The sequence below is a fragment of the Castor canadensis genome, chromosome 2 (genome assembly GCF_047511655.1).
Source record: "Castor canadensis chromosome 2, mCasCan1.hap1v2, whole genome shotgun sequence".
In the NCBI taxonomy this organism is placed as follows: domain Eukaryota; kingdom Metazoa; phylum Chordata; class Mammalia; order Rodentia; family Castoridae; genus Castor; species Castor canadensis.
The window spans coordinates 105,469,621-105,496,091 of record NC_133387.1 but is presented as its reverse complement, the minus strand read 5'-3'; the positions used below and the strand labels follow the sequence as shown (position 1 = coordinate 105,496,091).

Genomic DNA, 26,471 nt, shown 5'->3' with positions numbered 1-26,471 from the left:
GCTCTCCACCTCCTGAATAGCTAGGATTACAGGTGTGCACTGCTGCGCCTGGCCTACATTTATTTTCACAATTAGCTCCTTTTTGTGTGTGTAGGACTAGGGTTTGAACTCAGGGCTTCACATTTGCAAAGCAGGTGCTCTACCACTTGAGCCACACCTCCAGTCCACTTTGCTCTGGTTATTTTGGAAATGAAAGACTCTGGAAGTATTTGCCTGGACTGGCCTCAAAACCGTAGTCCTCCTGATCTCAACCTGTCACGTAGCCAGGGTTACAGGTGTGAGCCACCAAGCCCAGCACGTGTTCTTTTCATTGTCTGGAAACACTCAATTTGATGCCATCTATAAAATTACCCTTCCTTGAGTTTCCCCACTGAGCAACTAGAAAATCCAGGTTACATTTTGTTTGTTTGTTTGTTTGTTTGAAGGTATTGGGTGCAGACAGCCAGGACTTGAGGAAATAAGTTTTCAGAGAGAAGAGAACTGGGCAGAGGCGAGCTGACATTTTTCACATTGCTCATCTCTCTGGGTGTTTACCAATTTTTTTTTTTTTTTTGGTGGTGGTACTGGGGTTTGAACTCAGGGCTTCATCCTTGCAAAGCAGACACTTGAGCATTTAAGTCACACCTCCAGTCCATTTTGCTGTGGTTATTTTGGAGATGGGGGGTCTCAGAAACTATTTTCCCAGGCTGGCCTTGAACTGTGATCCTGCCCATCTCAGTCTTCCAATTAGCTTGGATTACAGGCATGAGCAACTGTGCCCAGCTTATGATTGGCTCTTTAGTCTCTCTGTATTTTTATTTCACATATGATGTAAGATACATATATAGCCTTATTTTGATCCAAAAGACTTGCCAACTGCTCCCATGTCATTTACTGAATGACCTATACTTTCCCTGACCTGAAATGTCACTGTTATCAGAAGGTCTTTGGTTCCTTGAACCTATTTGTCTATCCTGCACCTGTGGAGTTTTTAACAGGGAGACCTGTACAATTTCTCCTCAGCCTCTATTCCCTGGCAAGTCTCCTTTTACCAGACTTCTTGTCCCTGCCAGCCAGCCAGTGACTCTCAAATATAGGCTAGTGATGCCTGGTTACCGGGCTCTTGTGGACCAGAAAGTAGACAGTAGTCACCAGAGAGGCTAGTTCCTTCCACCCTTTGGTTCATCTTCACATCACCTCCTCAGATAAGGGACAAACAGGGGATACACAAGGCTCAAGGGCGATCTAGCATATTCCTTAACAGTTTCTTCCACTATTATGACAAGGGATCTTCCTGGGAGCTGGTAGTTTGCATCATGGACCCGTCCCTTCTGAATGCACCCCTGAGTTCTCTAGGTGTTCCCTACCTCACAGACTATTCCCAGGAAGGGAGAAACTACACCTCCTAGCCTGGCTGACTTCCGGGCTCTGTGCCTTCCAGGTGAGGGACCATTACTCCTACTTACCACAGGCACCCATAAGGCAAGGACACACATGGCCTGGCTATTTCCTTGAAAAAGAAGAGAAATAGAGTAACACACTAATAGCTCCCTAGATCAATCCCCCACACTTGTATTGTGTCATTTGCCAAAATTATAATTTTTTTGGCAGTACTGGGGTTTGAACTCAGGGCTTCACCTTGCTAGGCAGGTGCTCTACCACTTGAGCCACTCCACCAGCCCTCTTTTGTGAAGGGTTTTTTTTTTGAGATAGGGTCTCACAAACTATTTGCCTGGGCTGGCTTTGAACAGTGATCCTCCTGATCTCTGCCTCCTGAATAGCTAGGATTATAGGTGTGAGCCACCAGTGTCTGACTTTCCAAAATTATCTAAAATCCATTGTCGCTTACCATAGGCCATGTGACATGACTTCAAACAGTGAACACAGTTTTTGCTCAGTAAATATTTATTAAGCACTCATGTGCTTTGCACAGAGGAAGCCTCCTCAGTTGATGTCCCGAGACTGTTCTCCACAGAGGCTCAGGTTGAGCTGCTTTGCAGCCAACAGACCTGTGTTCCAGGAATGAGACCGAGGTGAGAGGACCCCCCTGGCCTCCAAGCTCCCTGCCCTCACACACACGCACAGCAGCCTCACCCCATGGAAACGGCTTCAGGAGCTGCTGGTACTGGAGGCCAGACCAAATGCCATTTTCCAAGCGGGGTGAAGCAAGCTCTTCTGTCCCCAAAAAGAACTGTGGATGGAAGAGAGACAGGAATGTCCTTTGTCTTCCTGGGTCCTTTTCTGTTCCCAGAATTACTGATGTGGAATGGAGATTTTTTGACAAGAGAAATGAAGGAGGGAAAAGTTGAGTCAGAAATGGGTCTCCCTGAGAGCATCTGCTTCTTGGACAAACGTAGAGTATGTCTATGCCTGGCAGCTCCAAGACCCCAGGCCAGAAGAAGGAGGTAACCTCATGCTGGCCAAGACCCAAGGGACCTAGACACCAGGGACCTCCCAGGCTCTGGGTGGGGGTAAACTGAGGGGCCACAACAGGGGAGATCCTCAAGACCTCTCAGCCAGAGCCATGGAGCCAGACAGGCTCTGGCTGCATCAGAACTTTTTCCCACGCTCAGCTCCCGTGGTAAAATCTTGGAAGCTGTGGTCGTTAACATAGGTGTTGGCAGTCACATCAGGAGAGAAGGGGTGCTTTGGGCAAGAGGCCTCCTTGGCTGTTGCCATCTCTTCAGCTTGTTTCTGTTCCAGCAACACAGTCGGGTTAACATCGGGTCCTGTGGAGAGACAGGGACAGAGGCCCACAGTCAGAGGGGTATTCAGGGGACAGAGGCAGTAGCACAGCTAGGAATGCAAGTCTAAGATGTACCTCCCCTTTTCCTGGCTCCACCCTGCCAGTAGCCATCTCAGCTGGCATTCAGGCTGCCCCTAGCCCTCTGCCTCTGTGGGTATGCTCTCTCAGGAGAAGCCCTGAGTTCTAGTCTGTCTCTTCCTAGGACAATCCAGTACTGCCATCCACAGCCAACCCCGCTCTAATAAAGTAAGACATTGTTCCTCACTCTGCACAACAAACTCATGACACAGGGCTCCCCAAGAGCTCTGTGCTTGCCATGTGCCTTGCTGGGTCACTGCAAATGTGGCCCAAGCTTCAGGGCAGCCCTGGCTACTGCATGGGGCAGGAAGATCTTCAAGCTCCCTGGCTCCCTCCATTCCCCACCCAGGCACTCTGAGAATCTCCAAGGGTCAGCTCTGAGGCTCTTAACTTTACTCCTCCCAGCAGTCCTCAGGGCTTTCCTTTCCTTCCCCCACTTTCATTTCAACATACACACAGTTTCTACAGGAGAGTGGATGTCACAGGGACACTGGAGGTGTGTGGGCTACAACCCCCCCCCATGATCTGCAACAGTTTCCTCATCTGGAAGATGGGAATGATAGTAATATTGACCTCCAGGGGTGACGAGAGTAAAGACGTATTATGTTGACACACAAATGTTCTCTAGCAATATTACACTACTGATACAGCCTGATAGGAGGTAAAAGTGAACTCCTCCCAGCTCAGCCACCTGAGAGCCACAAACGTCCTCATCCTGGGGAGTTCAGTTTAAATTCTCCATGGCGGGATTTTCTACAATCCTGTCCAACCATGGGGGCACAGTGCTGGTTCAAATTCAAACAGTAAATCTATCCAGGGAGTATTAGCAATTAGCTCTAACCGTCAATAGCCATAGGCTTTCTCTAAAAAAACAGTGGAGGACAAAGTCAAAGGTTCTGTATCAAGGTCGTTCACCACAGCACAGGGAATGATAGTGGGCAGTCAGAAATCACCTAATAGCCACCAGTTGCAAGCTGGATATGTAAATTGTGCTGGAAACATGTGAAAGGGAGGTGTTCAAACTCTGAGTTGCCACCCAGCGATGAGTCCTGAAATCAATTTAGTGGATTTAACACCAGGATTTGGGGGGCAGGGGGCCCACTGGGGTTTGAGCTCAGGGCCTCACTCTTGCTAGGCAAGTGCTCTACTACTCACACCACTCCACCAGCCGTTTTTTGCGTTGGGTTTTTTTGAGATAGTCTCTCAAACTATTTGCCCAGGACTGGTTTTGAACCATGATCCTCCTGATATTTGCCTCCTGAGTAGCTGGGATTGTAGACATGAGCCACCAGTGCCTGGCAACACTAGGATTTTTTTAATTATGATAGAACAGAACCAAAAATCTCAGGATACTTTACATGTCATAAGGGTGAGGGCGAGTACTATTTCATGAAACATTTCTTAGTTAGGTGAGGCTATCTGTGTGACCTCATTCATCACTTCTCAATAAAATATATTTCCGGGCTGGAGTGTGGCTCAGTGGTAGAGTAACTACTATCATGTGCAGTGCCCTAGGTTTATTCCCCAGAGCCACATACATGGTTTCTTTTGAAGGTCTTTTTATTTATTTATTTATTTATTTATTTATTTATTTATTTATTTATTGGTGGGACTGGGGTTTGAACTCAGGGCTTTGCACTTGCAAAGCAGGTGCTACCACTTGAGCCACACCTCCAGTCCATTTTGCTCTCGTTATTTTGGAGATGAGGTCTCCTGAACTATTTGCCAGAGGCTGGCCTCGAATCTCCTTCCTCCCAATCTCAGCCTCCCCATCTGCTAGGCTTATAGGCGTGAGCCACTTGTCCCAGCTAACGGTCATGTTTAAAAGTCCAGTTGCTGTGCAGTGGGCCACTGAAACAGTGTGTTTAAGACACAAACCTACTGACAAAGAAAGGTGTTCAGGACATGTTAAATAAAAAACAGCAGCTTCCCAGACAGGAGGTGTGGTCACAGTCTTGGCCATGGGAGTGCTTCTGATGCTTGCCTATGGCCAGCGTGTTTCTGAAGAGCATGTGCCATTGTCACGATCATCATCATAATCACAACAGCCTGGCAGGAGTGGGTCTGGACACTCACCCAGGTAGCTGAGGACAACAGGCAGGAAGACCAGGCCATGCAGCATTCCCAGCAATGTGATCATGAGGTTGAGGCGGAAGAAGAAGATTTGGATGAGCTGGGCATCAGCAAGGCCCAGAACCAGGATCCCTGGCAGATTGGTCATGGCCACCCCAGCAAAAACCTAGGGAAGGTCACAGCCACGGGTCAGGTGGGGCACAACGTATCAGGTGGAGTGCAGCCCAGCCTACCCCACTCACCGCACTGCCCATGAAGATGGTAGCCTCCTTGGCTCTCTCCAGCCGGGTAGGCTTGGTGCTAACAGCAAAAGAGCGAGTGATATGGGACACGAACTCCACGGACATGCCCACTGCCTGTAGGCAGAGAGGGGACTTCAGCTGAGAAGGTGGAAGACTGGAGGATGGGGAGAGGGGGGAGACTGGCTGGATTCCCCACGCATCCCCTCCACAGGCCACCTGGAGCCCAGGTGCAACAGGTTACCGTGACCAGGTTGATGAGGGACACGGCGTTGTAGCTGATACCCCACATGGCCATTAGCCCGATGGTGTCCACGAGGATCATGATGATGGACAGCAGGTTGAGAAGGCCAGAACGCATGTCCAGGCCCAGCAGGAGGTAGCAGACTATGAATGTGGGCACGAAGCAGAGGGCAAGCATGAAGATGCCCTCAGGGAGTATGGTCAGGTACTGCTGGTAGAACACGTTGGAGATCCTGCCAGAGAGCAGGGTGTCACAGCACAGACCTCGGGAGCCTCCCAGCTGGGCAGAACAGCCCATTTCAGAAGGAGACTACTGAGATACTTAAGTTGGGATGCTGACCAGTGTCCCATGATCCCTCAGAAGCCCCCTGCCGTGACCTCTGTATCCTACAGTTACCTGCCACCTCCCTCCGGCCCAGCCCCCTGGGTCCTCACGTGTAGGGGAAGACCTCAAAGTCTGGGTCTGTCCCGGGCACCTTCCGCAAGTCAGCTGTGATGTTCTCTGACAGCAACCGTGCTGCCCGCAGAGCTTCTGTGAAATCCTGCGAGTTCCTCAAGGGTTTGTGGTAGGCCATGAACCGGGAAGCTACAGCCATGGCACATGGAGAGGGAAAAATCAAAGTCAGAGCCTGCCCAGGACACCTTCAGCACACCCCAGAGACAGTGGCATGGGTGTGTGACTAGGCTGGGTTCAGGGCTCTGCCACCAGCACTTGAAATTCCCAGTGAACTTCGTGCAAGAGGCCAGCATTTTTGTTTTGCACCATTCCCCAAAATTGTAGCTGTTCCTGCCGTAGCCCAAGCCTGACCTTGATAGATAGATAGACAGATGATAGATAGACAGATAGATATAGATGAATGGATAGATAGATATAGATGGATGGATAGATAGATGATAAATTGATAGATACATAGAAAGATGATAGATATATAGAAAGATGATAGATTAAATAGATAGATGAGATAGATAGAGATGGATAGATAGGTAGATAGATGATAGATAGATAGATAAAATAGATAGGATAGATAGATGTATGCAGCCTAGAGTCTAAAGAGATCCCTCTGGTTGGACTGGAGGCGTTGCTCAAATAGTACAGCACCTGGTCTGCAAGCTCAAAGCCCTGAGTTCAAATCCCAGTTCCACCAAAAAAAAAATTACAAAAGAGATCTTGATGGTGAACCCAAATCCTTCTCTGTATGGTTTAAAATGTGCATTGGATTTTTAAATTTTAACAGCTTGCAAATTTGCATATTACAGGAAAAAACTAGAGAGGAAGACAGAAAAATGAAAGCAGTGAATTATTACAGCTGTGAGTTAGAGCCATGCCAAGTTGGTAAGTACAGTGAAGGTTATTTATTGTCTGCAGTGGGCATGTGCATCTAGAAAAGAAACAAGACAGCTGGGCACACATGGCAAAAAACAGAAGCAGAAGAGAAAGGGTCTTGAATATCCACAGTCTCAAAGCAGGAAGCTGCCTATAGAGCCTCCTAGTGGACCTGGGAACCACCTGGAGGTGGTTCACACTCAGATGGTCACTAGACTCAGAGATTTGGGTCTGGCAGGTATCAAGTGACATACTGCTCTAGAATAACCTAGCATGCACAGGAGGAGACCAAGGGCAGGGGTGGGTGCAGACCTGCCCGAGTGATGGGATGGAGAGGTAGTTCCCTAATTGCTCTCTCCATGGCAGACCCACTCCTCTGTCCCTGATGGAAACACCCCACTCCTTTCAGCCCACACTGGCTCTGCATAGCCTGTGTTCTGGGGACCAGGGCAGGAGCAAAGGAGGCTGCCCTCCCTGGAAGATGGGAAAATCACAGAAGAGTTAGCTAGGAGGTGGAGCAAGTGGGCTGCAGTCAGTTTGAAGCTAGTAATTCCAACTGAATTGTTTCAGTACAAAATGAAAGAATCTATCAGAAGCTCACTGCCCACCACCGACCACCAGACACATCTCTCCACCAGCTCCACACTAGAGACTGTCCACAGAGTATGCACAGCTGGCTCCACGTGCAAAGGGCTATCTAGTTCTGCCACCTGCTGTATTAAACTCTCAGTGCACTGTCGGTCCTTATTCCTCCTAATGGCTGTAGGGATTCTGCTACACAGAGACATCTTAGGTCATTCAGCCAGCTGCCAGCTGCCAACATCTGGATATGATTTGCACATGCATTAAAAAGCTGCTTAGCCCAGGGTTGGAGTGGGTGACTCCTGAGTGTGATGTCAATTGCTGAAAGAATTTCAGGCATTTCACACTGACCATGGACTTAGGGTAAGAGAAGGCTTGGAGTTGAAAAGTCAGCCCCCTACTGACAGGGCCTCCCCTATGAAGGAGGTTGGAGAGAAGTTGCAAGGTTAAGAGAGGCTGTTCCCTGGGGCTCTTGGGGCCTCTGGAGCAGCTGACATGAAAAGTTCTCTCCCTCTCACCCCAGTTAGGCCATGCTTACCTAGAATCTGGCCATCTGGACCAAAATTCACAGAGGTGCCGTATGCTGCAAGGCCACTGCAAGGAGAAGACAAGAGCAGAGTGGGGACAAGGGCTCTGCCCATCTGTCCACCCACAGCCCATCCTAGAGCCCTCCTGCCCCTCTGTGTCCACCACGACCACCACCAGGACCCACAGGTCTATGCTTCCCAAGGAATTCGTCTCTGAACCTACCCTTTGGGACACCTGATGTTAGGCTCATCACTCAGGAACCAGGGAAGGTACTTGTGGAACTGCTCCACTGTGGGCCGCACAGGGCCCAGCGTGAAGCCCACGCAGTAGGTCATGCAGCTCAAGGACTCTACAGAGAGAGGCAAGCTCTAGGGGCTGGCACTGTAAACTGACCAGCACCTGTTCTGAACCCCCACCTTCTCGTCGGCTCCCATCTAAGGCCCCTGGCTCCTAAGCGATTCACACTTGTCATCTTTAACTGTGGGAGATGTTGACCCTCAGCTATAGAAACCCTCATGCCTGTGGGAACATGGGGAAGGGAAGTTAGGGGCAAGAATCATGAGCTCTTTGCCAGGCGCTAGTGGCTCACGCCTGTAATCCTAGCTACTCAGGAGGTCAAGATCAGGAGGCTCACAGTTCAAAGCCAGCCTGGACACATAGTTTGCAATATCATTATCTCAAATATACCCAACACAAAAAACAAAGCTGACAGAGTGACTCAAGTGGTAGAACACCTGCCCAGCAAGTGTGAGGCTCTGAGTTCAAACCCCACTACCAGCAAAAAAAAAAAAAACTGTCCCACCACCTCAAAACATAGACTGCCTCCAGCTCCACTGCCAACGGCCCACCACCAGCATGCCCAATGAGCATGTCCACAGTACTCCAAGGGGTGCAAAGTCACCCACGTAAGTACTTCTGCCCTCAGATCAAGCCTGTCTCCTGTCCCCAGATACTGTGGAAGGGGTGAGGGTTGAGAGAACCTCACCAATCCTTTCCTTTCTCTCTAGTGGGACTGACTGAGGTTTGAACTCAGGGCTTTGCACTTGCTCTACCACTTGAGTTACACACCTCCAGTCCATTTTTCTCTGGTTATTTTGGAGATGGGGGTCTTAAGAACTATTTGCCCAAGCTGGCCTCAAACCTTGATTCTCCCAATCTCAGCCTCCCAAGTAGCTAGGATTACAAGCATGAGCCATCAGCTCCAGGCTCCTTTCCTTTCTCTTACCTCAGTTTCCCCAAGCTGTACTAGGCAATGAGCTCCCTAAAACCCATACTCACCAACGGTTGAAGGGCAGAACTCATCCTTATTAGGGCCAAAGGTATAAAGACGGCAGCAGGAAGATGGGGTCAGCCAGTCGATGAAGTCATCCACCCAGGAAGAAGCAGGGATGGCCACATAAGACCTGAAGCCAGGGCAGAATGTAAGGGGCAGGGCTAGTGAGCGTGGTGGGGTGCTTCCTGTGGCTCAAGCCCACCCCTTGGCCTCCCTAGGTATCTGGTAACAGGAGGGCAGGGCAAGGGCAAAGCAGGAGGAGGGGGACAGGAGGAGAGTGGGCTAGGCCAATAGGAGCAAGCCGGGGCTGGTGGGCACTTACTGGTCAGGGTACTCAGAAGCATACTGAATCTTCTGAGTTAAGGAGAAGCTGTCACAGCCTGCACTGGAGCAGATGGCATTCATGCCTGCCTCGCTGGAGAAGTTGAAGCCTGAGGTGGTAACGAAGTACACCGGGGGCCCCACTTCAAGGTAGCGGTTCAGAAAGAGGAAGTAGTCAAGCAGGTAAGAGTCCTGGGAAGGGAGAGGATCAGCCTTTCTCAGGAGGCCACATGCACCCTGAAGGGCTCACTCCAGCTCACATGCACAGTGAGCACACACAGGTAAATGCTCAAAAGTACAGCACAGGACTGCACTGTGGGGGGTATTGAGGTAAACAGAGGGACACACACACAGAAGAACACACACAGAAGTACCACAGAGGTATATGCACAAGTACACAGTGATACACACAGAAGTACACCCACAGGATAGGAAGAATTGGAAGCACACACAGAGATGCACACAGGTACTCAGTAGGAGGAACACACAGAGGTATATACAGAGGTGAATACACTCAGAGTAGCACACAGCACCTTGTGGGCTCAACACACTCACTCACACACAGCCCTGCACATAACTTTAACCCTTTCTAATGTCTCCAGTTTTCACATCCAGTCCAACAAGCTGGCCTGTGATCACAGCCTGTATTTCTGTGTACACACACGGAGGCCATGCATCAGGCTTCTTCATGGTCTGTTCCCTTCCACAACATAACAGCTCAGTGACACTAGGGAAGAAGACGCACCGGAGCCTGTCTACCAACCTACACCACACCCATGCTGCAGACCGATGTGACTGCTTCGGAACTCTGGGATCTATCCAGGGCTGAAAGCTTTTGGGGGAGGCTTGGGTGGTAACTATGGTCACTTGCTGTCAATCTGTGTCCTTCAAAAATGAAGAGGACTACGGATGTAGCTCCATGGTAGAATGCATGCCTAACAGAACCACAAAAAAAAAAAAATTCAAAGTTTTTGGGCTGAAGTTGTTGCTCAGTGGTAGAGCACTTGCTTAGCAATCCCAAGGCCCTGAGTTCGATCTGTAGCACCACAAGAAAACAAATACAAGAAAGAAAGAAAGAGGGAGGGGAAAGAAAAAAGAGGAAGGGAGGAAGAAAGAGGGAGGGAGAGAGAAAGAAAACAGGAAAGAAAAAGAGAATCATCAGGACATTCCTAGATAGACAAAATCTGAGGGAATTCATTCCTTCTAGATCTGCCCTGTAAGAAATGCTAGCAAGACTCTTTCAAGTTGAAATGAAAGGACCCTAGACAGTAACTCAAAGATATATGAAAAAATAAAAGTTCTTGACAAAGATAAATAAATGGACAATTATAAAAGCTAGTAGTATTATAGCTGTGGTTATCGTAATGGTGATTTGTAACTCCACTTTTTTTAGGTGATTTTTTTTTTTTTGGTACTGAGGATTGAACCTAGAACCTCATGTATGTCAAGTATGTGCTTTACCACTGAAATACACCCCTGGTCCCCTCATGATGTAGACTAATGCATAAAAACAAGTCACAAGGTCTTGAGTTCAAACTCCAGTACCATCAAGAAAAGGGAGGGAAGGGGAAGGGATGGGGGGAAGAAGGAAGAGGAGGAGGAGAAAGTGGCTGGCCCTAGTGACTCATGCCAGAAATCGTGGCTACTTGGGAGGCTGAGATAAGGAGGATTGCAGCTTGAGGCCACCCCAGGCAAAAACTTAGCAAGACACCATGTCTACCAATAACTGGCTGTGGTAGCATGCACCTGTCATCCCAGCGACAGCAGAAAGCATAAGACAGGACTGCAGACCAGGCTGTCCTAGACAAAAAGCAAAGCCTATCTCCACAAAAACCAGAGCAAGAAGGGCTGGTGGAGTGACTCAAGTGGTAGAGGACCTGCTTAGCAAGCATGAAGCCCTGAGTTCAGACCGCAGTCCTGCCAAATGAGGAGGAAGAGGAAGAAGAGATCTCAAATCAATATCCTAACTCTACAACTTAAAAAACTAGACAAAAAAGAAGTAGTTAAACCCAAAGCCAGCAGGAACAAGGATATAGTAAGGATTAAAGCAGAGATAAAGAAAATACTGAATAAGAAAATGATAAAGAAAGTCAACAAAACAGTTCTTCAAAACGATTAACAAAAGTGACTAAGGAAAAATGATTCAAATTACCAAAATCAGAATTGGAAGTGAAGATGTCAGTACTGATTCTACAGAAATAAAAAGGGTTATAAGAAAGTATTATGCACAGTTGTACATCTAAAAGATAGATAGCTTAGATGAACTGAACCAATTTCTAGAAACACAAACCTACCAAAACTGAATCACAAAGAAACAGATAATTGAATAGACTTATGATGAGTTGAGATCATCCCAACATAACAAAGTCCTGGCATTGATGGATTCACTGGTGAATTCTATCAAACATTTAAAGAAGAATTAATACCAGTCCTGGTCAAACTCTTTCAAAAGAGTTTGGGTTTAGCTACTTCCTAACTCATTCTATGAGGCCAGCATTCCCCTAACATAAAAGCCAGACAGAGACACTACAAGGAAGCTATGAATGCTGGTCCAAGATGACAAGTATTTCTTTATGATGAGTTAAATTGTTTTCAGCTAATAGTCACTCAGATTGAAATGATTATTATTGATATTAATGACTTTATTTTCTTGGATTTTGATTCAAAATCTGTAGACTCAAAATGTTAACATTTTAATTTGTTTTTTAAGTCAACATATACAAAATACAATTCTTTCAAAGTCTGCAAAAAAAGGGGGGAGGCCTCAATAAAATGTCACCAAACTGAATTCAACAGCATATTGCAAGGATTACACATCATGGCCAAGTGAGAGTTGTTTCTGGAATGCAAGGATTGTTCAACATATGGAAATCGATTAATATAGCATCCATCTATTGCATTTAATAGAATGAAGGGGAAAAGTTACACAATCCCATCTCATTGGTGCTGAAAGACCACATAACAAAATCCAACACACTTTTGCATAATGAGAACATCAGAAAGCTAAGAATATGGAAATCTTCCTCAACATGACAATGGCCATTGATGAGAACCCATTGCAAATATACCAAGCCATAAAAGACTGGAAACTTCCACCACAGGTCAGCAACAAGACAAGGGTGCTCAACTCAACAATTCTACCCAACACAGTGTCCTTCAACACAGAAGTTCTAGGCAGAGCAATCAGCAAGAAGGAGAAAATAAAAGCATCCATGTTGGAATAAAAAGTAAAATGATCTACTGTTAAAACTAATAAATTTAGAAAATTTTCAAGACAAACTCAACACTCAAAAATCAGTTGAATTAGCCAGGCACCAGTGGCTCATGCCTGTAATCCTAGTTACTTGGAAGGCTGAGATCGGGAGGATCAAGGTTTGAGGCCAGCCCAGGCAAACAGTTTGCAGTACCCTATCTCCAAAATAACCAGAGAAAAATGGACTAGAGGTGTGGCTCAAGCAGAAGAGCCCTGGGTTCAAACCCCAGCCCCACCAAAAAAATTTTTTTTTAAGAATTTCAATTATCTTTCAAGAATGTCTTGAGTCACTGCAACATTCAGGAAGGGCCTCTGCACCCTTGTGGAAGTTATGGGGCCCAGAGACTCCCTAAGTAGAAGGCATTCCAACATGTCCTGTGGTTTCAGTGATAGTTTTGACCTCTAATCACCCTTTTTACAATCAAGGGCTGACTCTATCAAGAATATGCTTTAAGGCTATTGAACAGGATGGTCTTGCATCACTCACTGACAGAGGGACAGATTACACAACAATTGTCACACAGGAGAAACAACCTGACCAAAGATTGAATTCCAGCACCGAGACTCACTTCTACAAGACAACTGAAAATATTGGCTGTTTGACAGGAATGACAACTGCCCACAGAGCCCAGGCACAAAGGACATGCCACAGAGAGCTAGCTGGAAGTTCAATTTCTCTGCAACTTCTTTTTATATTAGTATTTTTATCTTTACTCACCACTGTACAAACGATGACCTATGGAACTTCTGTGTAAAAGATTTGGCAAGTCTACACAGAGAATACAGAAAAGAAGCTACTTGGTTGCTATGTGATTTCAGTTCATATAGGTAAAGAATGAGGCCCCTGGGGTACAAGTGTGATCCTGCCAGTTACTACTGTAGCTTTAAAGTTACTGCAGCAAGAGTTAAGCAGAGTCAACCAGCTTCCTTGAAAAAAAAAAAGTGAAGGAGGAATTTGGACATGTGAACACAGTAGGAACTGCAATCATGCTTGTATACTCTTTCTACTATGTTTTTTTTTGTTGTTGTTGTACTGGGACTTGAACTCAGAGCCTACACCTTGAGCCACTCCACCAACCCTTTTTTGTGATGAGGTTTTTCAAGGTAGGGTCTCTTGATCTGTTTATTTTGGAGATGGGGTCTTGTAAACTATTTGTCCAGGCTGCCTCAAACCATGATCCTCCCAACCCCAGACTCCCAAGTAGCTAAGATTACAGGTGTGAATCACCGGTGCCTGGCTCAAGATTCTTATAGAAGCAGAAACTGGCACTCAGCTTTTTGCTCTAGGAGGGAGAAAGTAAACATTGTCATTGTTCCCCACATCCATGATGCCACTTGCCTATACATTAGGTGACCAGAAACCAACATTATGAAAGCCCTGGACTGGATTGAAAGAGGACCTCTCCCACTCCTACCGCTGCTGAAATGGTTAGGATTCTGTAGACCTAAAAGTGTTTTGGGGGAAGAATTTTGTGAAATAAAGAGGACATAAATTAGTGGAAACACATTCATGTTCATGGACTGGAAAATAATATTAAGATATTGGAAAATAATATTGCCACAAAGCTATGGTATCGCCAAGTGCCGATGGCTCACGCCTGTAATCCCAGCTACTCAGGAGGCAGAGATCAGGACAATCTCGGCTCAAAGCCAGCCCCAGGCAGATAGTTCCTGGAACACTATCTTGAAAAGACCCATCAAAAAAAGGCTAGTAGAGTGGCTCGAGGTGTAGGCCCTGAGTTCAACCCCAAACCTCAAAAAAAAAAAAAAAAAAGATCAGTAATATCAAAACAAAGCAATCTACAAATTCAATGCAATCCTTATCCATATCCCAATGGCATTTTTTGAAGAAATATAAAAATTCACCCTCAAGTTCATATGGAATCTCGAGGGACTCCAAGTAGCCAAAACAATCTTGGTAAAGAACAAAGTTGAAACGCTCCTACTTCCTGACTTGAAAAATTGCCACAAAGCTACAGTAGTCAAAACAGTGTGGTACTGGTACACAGACAGATACATATATCAGTAAAACAGAACACAGAATCCAGGAATAAATCCTCACACACATGGTCAAAGGCTTTTTGACAAAAGTACCAAAACCATTTGATGGGGACAACAAATGATTAGGAATTAAGTTTAGGCCCTTACAACACCATGAACAAAAACTAACTCAAAATTAATTGAAGACCTAAATGTAAAACCTACACCTACAAAACTCTTAGAAGAAGCAGGAAAACTTCATCACATTAGGTTTGGTGATTATTTCTTGGATATGACTCCAAAGACACAAGTGACAAAAGAAAAAATAAATAGGACTTCATGAATACTTTAAAAATTTGTGCATAAAAGGATACTACCAACAGAATTAAAAAAGCAGCTCACAGAAAAGGAGAAAACAGCTGAGCATCGGTAGCTTACACCTGTAATCCTAGCTACTCAGGAGGAAGAGATCAGGAGGATAGTGGTTCAAAGCCAGCTCAGGCAAATAGTTCTCGAGACCCTATCTTGAAAAAACCCTTCACAAAAAAGGGCTGGTGGAGGGGCTCAAGGTGTAGGCCCTGTAACCCCAATACTGAAAAAAAAGAGGGAGGGAGGAAAGTTGGCAAATCACTTTTTTTTTTTTTTTCCGGCAGTACTGGAATTTTAACTCAGGGACTCATGCCCTGAGTAAACTCTACCACTTGAGCCACTCGGCCAGCTTATGAGAATCAACTAAAACTAGGTCTTTTCTGTCAAAGGGGCTACTGTAGAGTATAACTACCATTTTCCAGATGTCAGCTGAACCTCCCCGAATTGTTGCCTAGTTTGTATATGTGTTTAACCTTGCAGGGTTCCTGTCTTTGAACAAAGGGCTGCTTTTGTTTTTGTATTTGTTTTTTTTCTTCTTAGCTAAATAAGTTCCTGTTATCACCAGATGTCCTATCTTTAAAAAGCTTGCTTAAGATGACTATTGCTCAGAAGAATTTCCTTGCTTCCTATGCCTCAAGGTCCTTTGCCCCACTTGCCCCCTTTTCAAATTAGCCAATCACAAAGATTGTGAACCTAAACCTATTCAATCAGGGTGAAGGGCAGACTTGTGTTAGAGATAAAAACCAAGAAGACTTCCTGCCCATTGTGCTTGCTAACCAGATACTTTGTGGCAGAAGTAAATTTTGCCTTGCCTAGTGACTTCAGAGTTGTGTCATCTCTCTCATGACACCCCAATATTCCAAATCTATTTCTAACAAACTTTTTTTGTGAAGGGTTTTTTGAGGTAGGGTCTCTTGAACTATTTGCCCAGGCTGGCTTTGAACTGAGATCCTCCTGATCTCTACCTCCTGAGTAGCTAGAATTACATACGTGAGCCACCAGTGCTTGGCTAGGCAGATCACATTTCTGACAAGCACTGCTATCCAGAATATGCAGAGAATTCTTAAGACTCAACAACAACAACAAACAACAAAATGACCAGATTAAAAAATGGACAAAGGATCTAAACAGACATTTTTTTAAAGAAGGTATACAAATGGCCACTAAGCACAGGAAAAGTTGTTCATCATTATTGTTAGAGAAGTACAAGTCAAAACCACAAAGAAGCCAGGCATGCCTACAATCCTGCCACGGGGGAGACTGAGGAGAGGAGGAGGAAGAGAGGAAGGAGAGAGGGAAACAGGGAGGGAGGAAAGAGAGGAGGAAGGAAGAAAGGGAGGGAGGGAGGGAGGGAGAGAGGGACGGAGGAAATAACAAGTGCTGAGAATTTCACACACACAGGGCAGGCACCCAGCAAACTGACAGTCCCTCTGTGTGGCTGGCCCTTCCAGACAAGGACATCTCTCCTACTGTGGCCTGAGGCTGGCTCTGGGCTTTCATGCTTTTCAGTCACAGATGTGGTTTCTCTCCACAGGTCCACTGGGGCCTCCAGGTGATAAGTAATTCTGCACAGCTGCCAAGCCCTGGCCATATGCCCCCCCATCTGCTGGGTTCCCCTCCCAAATCTCAGAGGACCAATGGCTGGGAGGCCAGCGGGCTCACCTTGGGCAGGGCCAGCTCCTGGTCCAGCCCTACATCGATGTGGCACATGAAGTAGAGACTTGCTCCAAACAGGGAGATAAACAGCACCAGCTGAGGAGAGAGCCACTGAATGAGAGCCGCGTCCCCCTCAAAACCCCCATCGTCCCCCAACTTGAGTCCTGCTGGGGCTTTCTGGGAAATATCCCAGTGTTAGGCAGACTTGAGTTCCAGCCCCAAGAACCAGCATCTGCACCTGGGCAATCCCTCCACCCTTGACCTGACTTTCTCCCAATCCCCTGCAGCCTCTTAGCCCACTCACCACGACAGGGCGGGTGACCCAGTGCAGCAGGAAGGGAGCATACAGCTTGCGGAAAAAGCGCAGCAGGAGCCCCTCGCTTGGGTCAGCTGGGGACACTTTTCTGGGTTTAAGACAGCAGAAGATGTCGGGGCGGGCAGCCTGGGATAGCAGGGGGTTGGGGGGAGGTGGAAAGCAGGTTATCAGGATCACAGCATCCTAGGGACTGCCTCCCCCAGGGAAGTACCGCCATCAGTGTACCCTGAGGTCAAGCCAGGGTTCAGAGTGTACTTCCCTTTTCTTCCGAAACCTTTATCACCTATCTGGATTTTATGGCACCCACAGAACCATCAGCTCAACTTCTCATTTAGATCTTATTTCACAACCTTGTGGAAGTTTGAACATATTTCTAAAAATTATACCAAAAACAAATTATCTTCCTATGGGAAATTGGTGGAGCTGGGGTTTGAACTCAGGGCTTCACGCTTGCAAAGCAGGTGCTCTATCGCTTGAGCCACACCTCTAGTCTCTTTCTATGGGAAACGGGACCAAATATCCCCTCCCAGCACAATACCCCTACCCTCCACCCCACTCTCAGGGCCATCTCTGTGACAGTGAGGACACATTTCCCAGTCAAGTTGGGGACCCAAGCAGAGCAGGTCCCTTGGTCCTGGCCCAGCTGCCCCCACCTCCTGCCTCTTGCTGTCCAGGGAGAGCAGGGCCACAAAAGCGGTCATCTGCAGCAGGAAGTCAAGGATGATTGCCAGGCCAGAGATCAAGGCAAAGGTCCTCACAGCAGGCATGGGCGTCAGGGCCCCTGTTGGGGGTAGGCAACTGTCAGGGCACCCTGGCATCTTAAGCAGGGTGGACCCTGGCACAGAGCATTCAGTGCAAAGGGGGTCTGCCCACACCCACAGCCCTCTGAGAACTCCTGGCCCTCCTTGGGTGGGGAAGGGCTCCCCCAGCTCACCGAGGAAGAAGCAGATGGCCTCTGAGAGGCTGCAGAGCAGCATGCTGGGGGCCACGCTGCCCAGGGCCCGGCCAATGTGGGCTTCTCGCTGCTCCCCGGGTATTCGAGGCATCCTCTATGTGGGGAGGGCAGGTAGAGGGAACCGGGTCTGCCATGGGCACTATCCCTCAAAGGCTGGCAAGGTGCTGGCAATGCTCAAGGAATTGCCTGACCTTCCCAAGTCAGGCACTGACCCCACAACCATTTCTCAGCCCCACTCTCTACTTCTAAGGTCTGGCCTCAAAAAATGCACTGTGCACTCCTAATGTCGTTCAAGTGCTACCTGGTTGCTGGCACTTAGGGAGAGGCTGGGTGGACTCTGGGCTTATCATAGAGTACCACACTGTAGCATGAAGACAGGTGGTGGCTCCAATGTGCCAACACAGAAAGCTTTCAAAGACATTGCGTGGGTTTAACCAAAAACAAGCTCCAAGTGACACAAGCAAGATGACTATATTCACGTCCATACACGCTATTTTCTTCAGGGGTAACTTAGTGTTGGTGCATATTTGCTGGGGAAGCATGCCCAGCAAATAGATACAGATGTTGGGGCTGCCAGTGGTGGGAGTAAAGATCTGCCCCCCTTCTTACCTGGTACTCAAGAACAAAGATGAAGATGTTGTCAGCTCCCACGGCCAGCACCAGAAAAGGTACCACTTGGAGGATGACCAGAGAGGAGGGAATGCGCAGGTAGGAGAAGAAGCCCATGGCAGCTATGACTGCTCCCAGCACCACGGTCACCCCACCCAGGCCCAAGGTGGCCTTGGATTCCACCTGCAATGCAGCTAGGCTCAGCCACTGTGGCCACCTACCTATATCCCCCAACCCCTTCCCCAGGCTGGGCCAGGATGAGGCAGTGGGCAACAGGCAGGCTCAGCCAAGAGCTCCTGTGTCACTTAAGCCCCTCTGCAAAGCCGCTCTCCCAAGGGCAGGCCCACAGCAGCCAGCTCCCATTGCAAGCTTTGCACTTGGGCAAGCCCAGGGATATATTAAGGAGAAAGAAAACTCTTGTCCTTCCAACACAATAGCTGTGCTACCTGCACCCCTGCCTCCCCTCCCTCTCTCCACCTGCAGTGACCTCCTGCCCCTTGCCCTCCAGTTACACCCGTCTCCCCACTTCACCTGCACCCCTGCCTCCCCTCTCCCACTCCACCTGCACTCCTGCCTCCCCTCCCCCTCCAGTGACTTCCTGTCCCCTCCCCCTCCAGTTACACCCCTACATGCCCCCCCACTCCACCTGCACTCCTGCCTCCCCTCTGGCACCAGTGACACCCCTCACCCCTACCTCCTCTCCCCACTCCATCTGCACCCCTGCCTCCCCTCTCCCACTCCACCTGCACTCCTGCCTCCCCTCTGGCACCAGTGAACCCCTCACCCCTACCTCCTCTCCCCACTCCATCTGCACCCCTGCCTCCCCTCTCCCACTCCACCTGCACTCCTGCCTCCCCTCTGGCACCAGTGACACCCCTCACCCCTACCTCCTCTCCCCACTCCATCTGCACCCCTGCCTCCCCTCTCCCACTCCACCTGCACTCCTGCCTTCCCTCCCCCTCCAGTGACTTCCTGTCCCCTCCCCCTCCAGTTACACCCCTACATGCCCCCCCACTCCACCTGCACTCCTGCCTCCCCTCTGGCACCAGTGAAGCCCCTCACCTCACCCCTGTCTCCCCTCTCCCACTCCACCTGCACCCCTACCTGTCCCCCCACTCCAGCTACACCCTTCTGGGAAATATTTTCCTTTGGAGGAGCTTCTTTGGATGTGAACACCTTGCTGTTTTGTGGTTAGTGTCTCTCTCTCTCTCTCTCTCACACACACACACACACACACACACACATACACACACTTTTTCTCCCTCACCGATACTCGGTCACAGCTGGAGTAGGTTCCCAGGGCCAGGGAGATGTACAGGAAGATGACAACGTAGCTGACACAGAAGACAGGCAGGTCCTTTATGGTGGTACGGTTGATCTCGTCCTCCAAAGAGCGCTGTGAACACACCAACCAGCCTGCTCACCACATGTGGGGTCACTGTACCCAGGGGAGTTCAGGGCTGCAGCAACGGCCGACCCAAACACCACATCTGGACAAGTCTGGACATTCACTGCCCAGGATGGGGACGTGCAACCTACCCAAGACCACAGGGACCGGTAAGGTCCAGGGACCCTACCTCGGCCATGAATGCCACCTGGAATTTGCCAGCTGTCCTCTGCTGGAAGGCCTTCATCTCTTCCAAGAAGGCCTCCTCCCAGAGCTTGGCCTGGGCCAGGTGGGGGTCCCCAGCAGGGTAGTTGTTGAGGGAGAAGGTTAAGACCAGAGCTTCTGCCTCAGAGTAGTCATCCCCTGTGAGAAAAACAGGCATCACCCTGTGCTGCACCCCTGCCTGCCCCCAACTGTGCCTGCACCCCTGCAATCCCACTCCACCTGCACACCTGCCTCCTCCCCATTCCACCTGCACCCTGCCTCCCCTCTCCACTCCACCTTCACCCTGCCTTCTCCCCCACTTCACCTGCATCCCTGCCTCCCCTCACTCCACCTTCACCCCTGCCTGCCCCCTCTATATGCATCCCTGCCTCCCCTGCACCCCTACCTCCCACCTCACCTGCACCCCTGCCTTCCCTTTTTCCACTCCACATGCACTCTGGCCCCCCTTCCCCCACTCCACCTGCACCTCTATCTCCTCTCCCCCTCCAGTGCACCCTTGCCTCCCCCACTCCACTTGCACCCCTACCTCCCCTTCCCCCACTACACCTGCACTCTGTGTCCCTTCCCCCACTCCACCTGCACCTCTGCCTCCCATCCCCCTCCAATGACCTCCTGTCCCCCCCACTCCACCTGCATCCCTGCCTCCTCTCCCCCACCAGTGACACCTCTGCCTCCCCTCCCCCTACAGTTATCCCCCCACCCTTCAGATCCACCCCCTGACTCTTTCCCCATCTGCTCCTTCTCCTTCCTCCTTCCTCACCCTAAACATGGCCTTACCCCCACACCCCATTTCACTCTCTCAGCACACAAAGGCAAGAGCTTTGTGTCCAGGCACCAAACCCTGGGGCAGCGTTAGGAAAACACAGGAGACGGGCAGAGAGAGGAGGCCAGACAGCCCACCTGCAGCCCCCATAAGCCCCGTCACCATTGCCACCCCATCCTGCCTACTTTCCTGCCAGGGCCCACCAGCTTACCTTGGTACCCCCCCACAGCGAGGAAAGGGAAGACAGGAGCCCCGTAGTCAGCTATGCAGCTCAGGGCCAGGGCTGTGCCGTCTTTAAAGGTGAGGGGGGCGCTGGAGGGAGACCACAAAGGAAAGGGGTCTTTCCTGGCCCCGCCTGGTTCCTTGGGCCCTACTCCCCCAGGGCCACGGCACCCTGGAGGAGCAGGCACTGGCGAAGGGTCAGCACCCCAGCAGGTCCTAAACAGTTGTCTTCTAACAGGACCTCACGTGGGCCCCCATCTGCAGTTAAGGGGCTTCCCTGAGCACCACCTCTGTTCAGGCAGGGGCTGCAGGCCACAGCCAGACCTTCCAGCCCTGTCATTGTCTGATTTACAGTGTCAGTGCTGCTCCTGGACCTCCTCCTACCTGAGCTGGATGGCTTCCAGGTGCTAAGCTGTGAGTCTGGATCTTGGAATTCAGGAGCCATGTGTCCACAGCAGCTCTTGGGCAGGCCTGTGTCCCTCAACTTAACCTTTTCTTCAGAGACCATCTCGTCTACGGCTATACCACCCTGAACGCACCCAATCTCGTCAGAGAACATCTCTAGGGAAACGAAGCTGCTGAACAAAACTCTCTACTGACCGTCTCAGCTCTGAACAAGTAAGTGTGTTGGTCAGCAGCTCCAACTGGGAGAGCTGGTTGTTGTGTGACCTTGAGCAACTCACTATACCTTTCTGAGCCTCAGTTCTCCTGTCTGTGAAATGGGTATAAGCAGACCACCCCAAAAGTTATGAGCATTCAAAATTAAAAGAAAAATAAAGTACAAGAGGGCCAAACTGACCACTGAGGCCTCCCTAGGGCTGCCAAAGGCAACTTTCTGTCTTGGCTTTTTTTTTTTTTTTTTTGGCAGTACTGGGGTTTGAACTCAGGGCTTTGCACTTGCAAGGTAGGTTCTCTACCACTTGAGCCACGTCTCCAGCCCATTTTGCTCTGGTTTCTCTGGAGCTAGACTGTTATCCTATTTTACATTTCCTGGAATAATAGACATGCACCACCAGGCCCAACTTTCTTCCATTGAGATGGGGGTCTCAAAAAACCTTTTTTGCCTAGAACTGCAATCCTCCTGTGTAGTTGGGATGACAGGCACATACCACCATGCCCAATGATTTGTTGCATTGGGGTCTCATTTTGCCTGGGCTGGCCTTGAACTGAAACCCTCCCAATCTCAGCCTCCCAAGTAGCTAGGATTACAGGAGTGAGCTACAGGCACCTGGCTGTCCTGCCATTTCTGAGGGACAGCCCCTGGCTCATGGCACTCCAGGAAGTGGCCCACACTTGGGGCTTGGCTGAGGGTGGAGAGCAAGTATCAGGGGAGGAGGGTGAAGGGAACTGGCTCCCCCATTTGACCTAATGGATCGTAAGTGTGTGGCCTGGGGCCCCTTCCAGAGTCTGCAAGGTCAGAACTGCCTTCATAGGACCACAGAGATGCTGTGGGATGCTTTCACTTCATTTGCATTTGAACAGAAAGTATACAAGAAGTCCACTTGGAGCACTTCCAGGAGCTTCTGCCACAGCTGGCCCTCCTGATGCCCAGTGGCCTCATTGGCCTTCTGTCTGTTTCAACCAGAATGGACAGAGCCAGCTACAGAACCCCAAGTAGCATAAGCTGGATGAGCCCTGGGCTGGCCCAAGGACATCTTTTACTATGCACAACAGATCACTCATGGTCTGCCAATGGCCCTACAGGGCCTGGCCCAGAAGCAAGAAAAGAAAAACAGGAGCCGGGTACCAGTGGTTTACACCTGTAATCCTAGCTACTCAGGAGGCAGAGATCAGGAGGATCGTGGTTCAAAGCCAGCCCCAGGCAAATAGCTCACAAGACCCTATCTCGAAAAAAACCTTCACAAAAAAGGACTGGTGGGGTGGCTCAAGGTGTAGGCCCTGAGTTCAAGCCCCAGCACTGCAAATAAATAAATAAATAAATAACAGGGCTGGCACAGTGACTCAAGTGGTAGAGCACCTGCTTAGCAAGCATGAGGCCCAGAGTTCAAAACCCCAGTGCTGCCAAAAAAGAAAAAAACAGTATGAATAGCCCAGGAGCTACTGCCTTTGTCGTTCCCCCCCGCCCTGCACCCCGTACCCGCCCCAGAATGAGGCTGCATGCCTGGCCATTTCCCAGGAGGCTGCGGCAGTCCTGACCTGCTCCCTCCTGGGCCCACAGAGGACTCACTTGGCACAGTAGAGGAAGTGGTCCCTCCAGTCCACCTGGGCAGTCTGGCCCATCAGCGTCTGGTTGGCGGTGAGCAGCAGGAGCGTGCGGTTGTTCTGGAAATACTGCAGGAAGCTGTTGACACAGCAGTCGGAGAGGCTGGTGTTGTGTGGGTTGAGGGGCGCGTAGCAGATGTCACTCAGTGAGATGTTGCGTTGCTCCTCGGGTGACCACACCTGCAGGTGTCGCAGCCTCTCCTGCAGCTCCAGCACCTCCAACAGCAGGTCGAGGGACAGGATCCCACTGAAGGTCTTGGGCCCCAGCAACAGGGAGTTGTACGTGTAGCTAGACCGATTCAGAGCTGTCAGGAAAACCTGATTGGTTCGGAAAAAAGGGCCAAAATGCTGGTCATGGAATTCCTTCTCCTTTCGAGCTTGGCTTTTGGGGGCTGACCACAGGTCCACAGGGTCTGTGGTGAGCTCTATGTAGATCATGCCCATGGCCAAGGCAACCACAACCAAGATGGACACCACCAGGACGGTCAGCGGCCATGAGGCCACCTTTGTGCCCCAGCTCTGGAAGAACCGACCAAGGACGGCGTGGGGGGAGGGCTTGAGCTTCTGAGAGTGGCTGGGGGCCACCTGGGGTTCTGCCATCTTCTTCTTCTTGTTCCTGTCAGAAACCACACGAAGACGCACCAGGATGGCGGTGATCAGGATGAAGACGGCACAGAAAATAAGGATGAGGGCCAGCCAGCCAGGCAGTCGGCCCATGTAGAAAGAAGGGCGCAGGGCCGGGGGTTGGGTGATCACAGGACAGGACGCTGCACAGTCCTGGCAGGAGCAGGCAGCCATGTCTTCACCTTGGGTCTCATTGCAAGGTGTGATTTCCCCGTTCAGTGGCTGTATCCCACTCTCCAGGGTTTGGCCAGGCTCCAGGAGGTGGAAGGTGATGTCCAGTGGGGCCAAGCCATTCCCTGTGTCCCCCTGGAAGTTGAGCCAGCGCTGGGCGTTGCAGAGGGCAGAACCGTACACACCACACATGCTGCCCACGGCCAGCGTGGCAGCCGCAGGGATGCGCACCCGGCTGCAGGACTCATAGGCCTGCTCTGCGAAACTTCTCTGGTAGAAGGCCTCGTAGGCCACCACAGCTGGAGGCTGATCGGACCCCTGGGAGACCACACGGGTGACATTGATGAACAGGCTCTGGTTGGGGCTGCAGGTGTTGTGACAGTGCAGGCTCACAAAGTTGTCAGAGCAGGCTGGGCAGCGGGTGAGGAGGGCCTTGGTGATAGACATGCTACTTTCCAGAGACACCAGCTGTCTGGTGGAGCAGCAGGCATAGGTGCTGTTGGGACCATTGTAGAGTCGGGGACAGATGCGCTGCAGGAGGGCCAGGTGGTCACCTGTGACATGGTGGGCTGGTGTGTTAGACAGGCAGGAGACGTTGGACAGTGATGTGAGGCTTCCGGACAGCTCCGGATTCTTTCCACATTCTTCATAGAAGGTGCAGTAGCCAGCCTTGTGGATGGGTGTGTACAGCTCACCGTGGGCCTACAGAGCAGCGGGAGATGAGGGGGGGTGTTGGGGAAGGAAGGACCCAGGGCAGAGTGGGATGGGACAGCTCTGGAGAGCCTGCCAGAGGCACAAGCTGAGGTTAGATGCAGCTGGCCCTTTCTTCCTGAGCATCACAGGAGGAGGTGACCCGATGAACTACAGTTCAGGAAAAGATCAGGAGCCAGTGGGGTCAACAGCGTCCACATCGCTGTCAGCCTGAGTCCCCAAGCTACATACCACACTAAAGTCGGGCCTGTGGTAAGTGAAGGCACTCCCTGTCCCACCCCCTGCTTGGAGCCACACACCATTATCCACTTATGGGAACAACTCACAGACAAAAACCCGGGGACTTCCTCCCAATCCCAGGAGACTTCAGGTGCTGGAGTCACCTCCAGGACGTCTGTGACTCAGTCCTCCCCTAACCACAGGCCAGGACCTCACCCAGCTGCCTCTCCTGTGTCCCTTCAACCCCTTGACCTAATGACCCTCCACTGGCACTCTTCTGGGAGCATGAGACACCTCCCCAGCCCTGAGCCCCCCAACCCCACCCCCAACTCACTGTCACCCTCCCAGCAGCCCCTCCCAATACCCAGAGGTCCCTTCCCAGATGTGAGGCACTGGGAAATGGCCGCCAACACTGGACTCACCGAGCACAGGAGCAAGGCGCAGAGCAGCCAGCCCTGCCGGCCAGCCGCCATCACAGGGCCAGGGAGGGATCAGTGGGGAGCAGGGCCAGGCCTCTACTAGGGACTGCAGAAGATCCAGATGGTCCTCAGAGACGCACACTAAGGTGGCCTCCTCTCCCTCTAGTGACAGCCCTGTGGTCTCTCAGAATTGAAACCAGTGGGTTGAGCCCTCCTGGTTAATGATCCACCTGCTGTGTCCCTCCCACGAACTGTCCCCATTCCATGCCCAGACCCCTTAGATGAGTTTTCCTTGGTGACAGGAGTGCTGGGCTCCTCACTTGCTTCCCAGTGCAAACCGAAGGCTGGCGAGGGCCCAGCCAACTGGGCAGAGGCCCATGATTTGCCCTCCCCCATACACTCAGACCCTGCTGGAGTTGACACAAGGACTGGAAGCAGAGGTGTGACCAGGCGCTGGCCAGGTTCTGGCCTTGGGGGCTTTCCATGGCCCCCCATAACATCTACACTGTCTTTGGCTCGGCCCCAGACCCTCACTGTGGCCCCTGCCTCTTGGGATCAGGGCCAACTGAGACTCAGACACACCCTCTGTACTGTCACCCTTAGCAACTATTTGTAATTAATATTAACAGCCAGATAACAAAGGACAGTTGGTGACACAGTGACAAAAGTCCCCTCCAGACAGCAAGAAGAAAGCACAGCCATCTCCCCACTGCTCCCTTGTCTGCCTCTTACTCCGGCCCTGGATGGGAGTCCTGGGTGGTGGCCTTGCCCCATCTGGGCCCCCATACATGGTACACACCTGCTACCTCCTAACAGTGATCTTCAAGGCTTCCTCTGGGCTTCTGCTATCACCAAGATGGACCAGGACCTTGACCCCTATTCCCAAGGTTAAGCCACTGATAGTGTCTCAGGTGTGACCACCTGCCTGAGATAGCTACAGGGACCCAGCCCAGCTGTCACCTGTGTCCCATGGACCCTGACTG

The 26,471-nt window shown here is 50.4% G+C and overlaps 1 protein-coding gene across 2 annotated transcripts; it reads right to left on the bottom strand.

The window, feature by feature from the left end:
* Positions 1-1,875: 1,875 nt before the first annotated feature.
* On the bottom strand, positions 1,876-25,883 carry Npc1l1 (NPC1 like intracellular cholesterol transporter 1). 2 transcript variants are annotated; one of them, XR_012445301.1, is made up of 20 exons: positions 25,492-25,883; positions 23,310-24,841; positions 21,111-21,211; positions 20,102-20,274; positions 19,792-19,920; positions 18,525-18,707; positions 17,895-18,009; positions 17,614-17,741; positions 16,949-17,086; positions 16,651-16,740; positions 9,388-9,578; positions 9,071-9,195; positions 8,015-8,141; positions 7,803-7,858; positions 5,794-5,944; positions 5,360-5,591; positions 5,119-5,232; positions 4,880-5,042; positions 2,074-2,708; positions 1,877-1,988 (listed from the first exon to the last, which is right to left on the bottom strand). XR_012445301.1 is itself a non-coding variant. In XM_074065434.1 (19 exons), exons 1-19 carry the CDS (start codon positions 25,540-25,542, stop codon positions 2,530-2,532), a joined length of 3,978 nt encoding a protein of 1,325 aa, XP_073921535.1. In that variant the 5' UTR covers positions 25,543-25,883; the 3' UTR covers positions 1,876-2,529. The 2 variants fall into 2 exon arrangements, 1 of the variants encoding a protein (XP_073921535.1); XM_074065434.1 differs by having other exon boundaries at positions 1,876-2,708.
* Between the last annotated feature and the right edge of the window lie 588 nt (positions 25,884-26,471).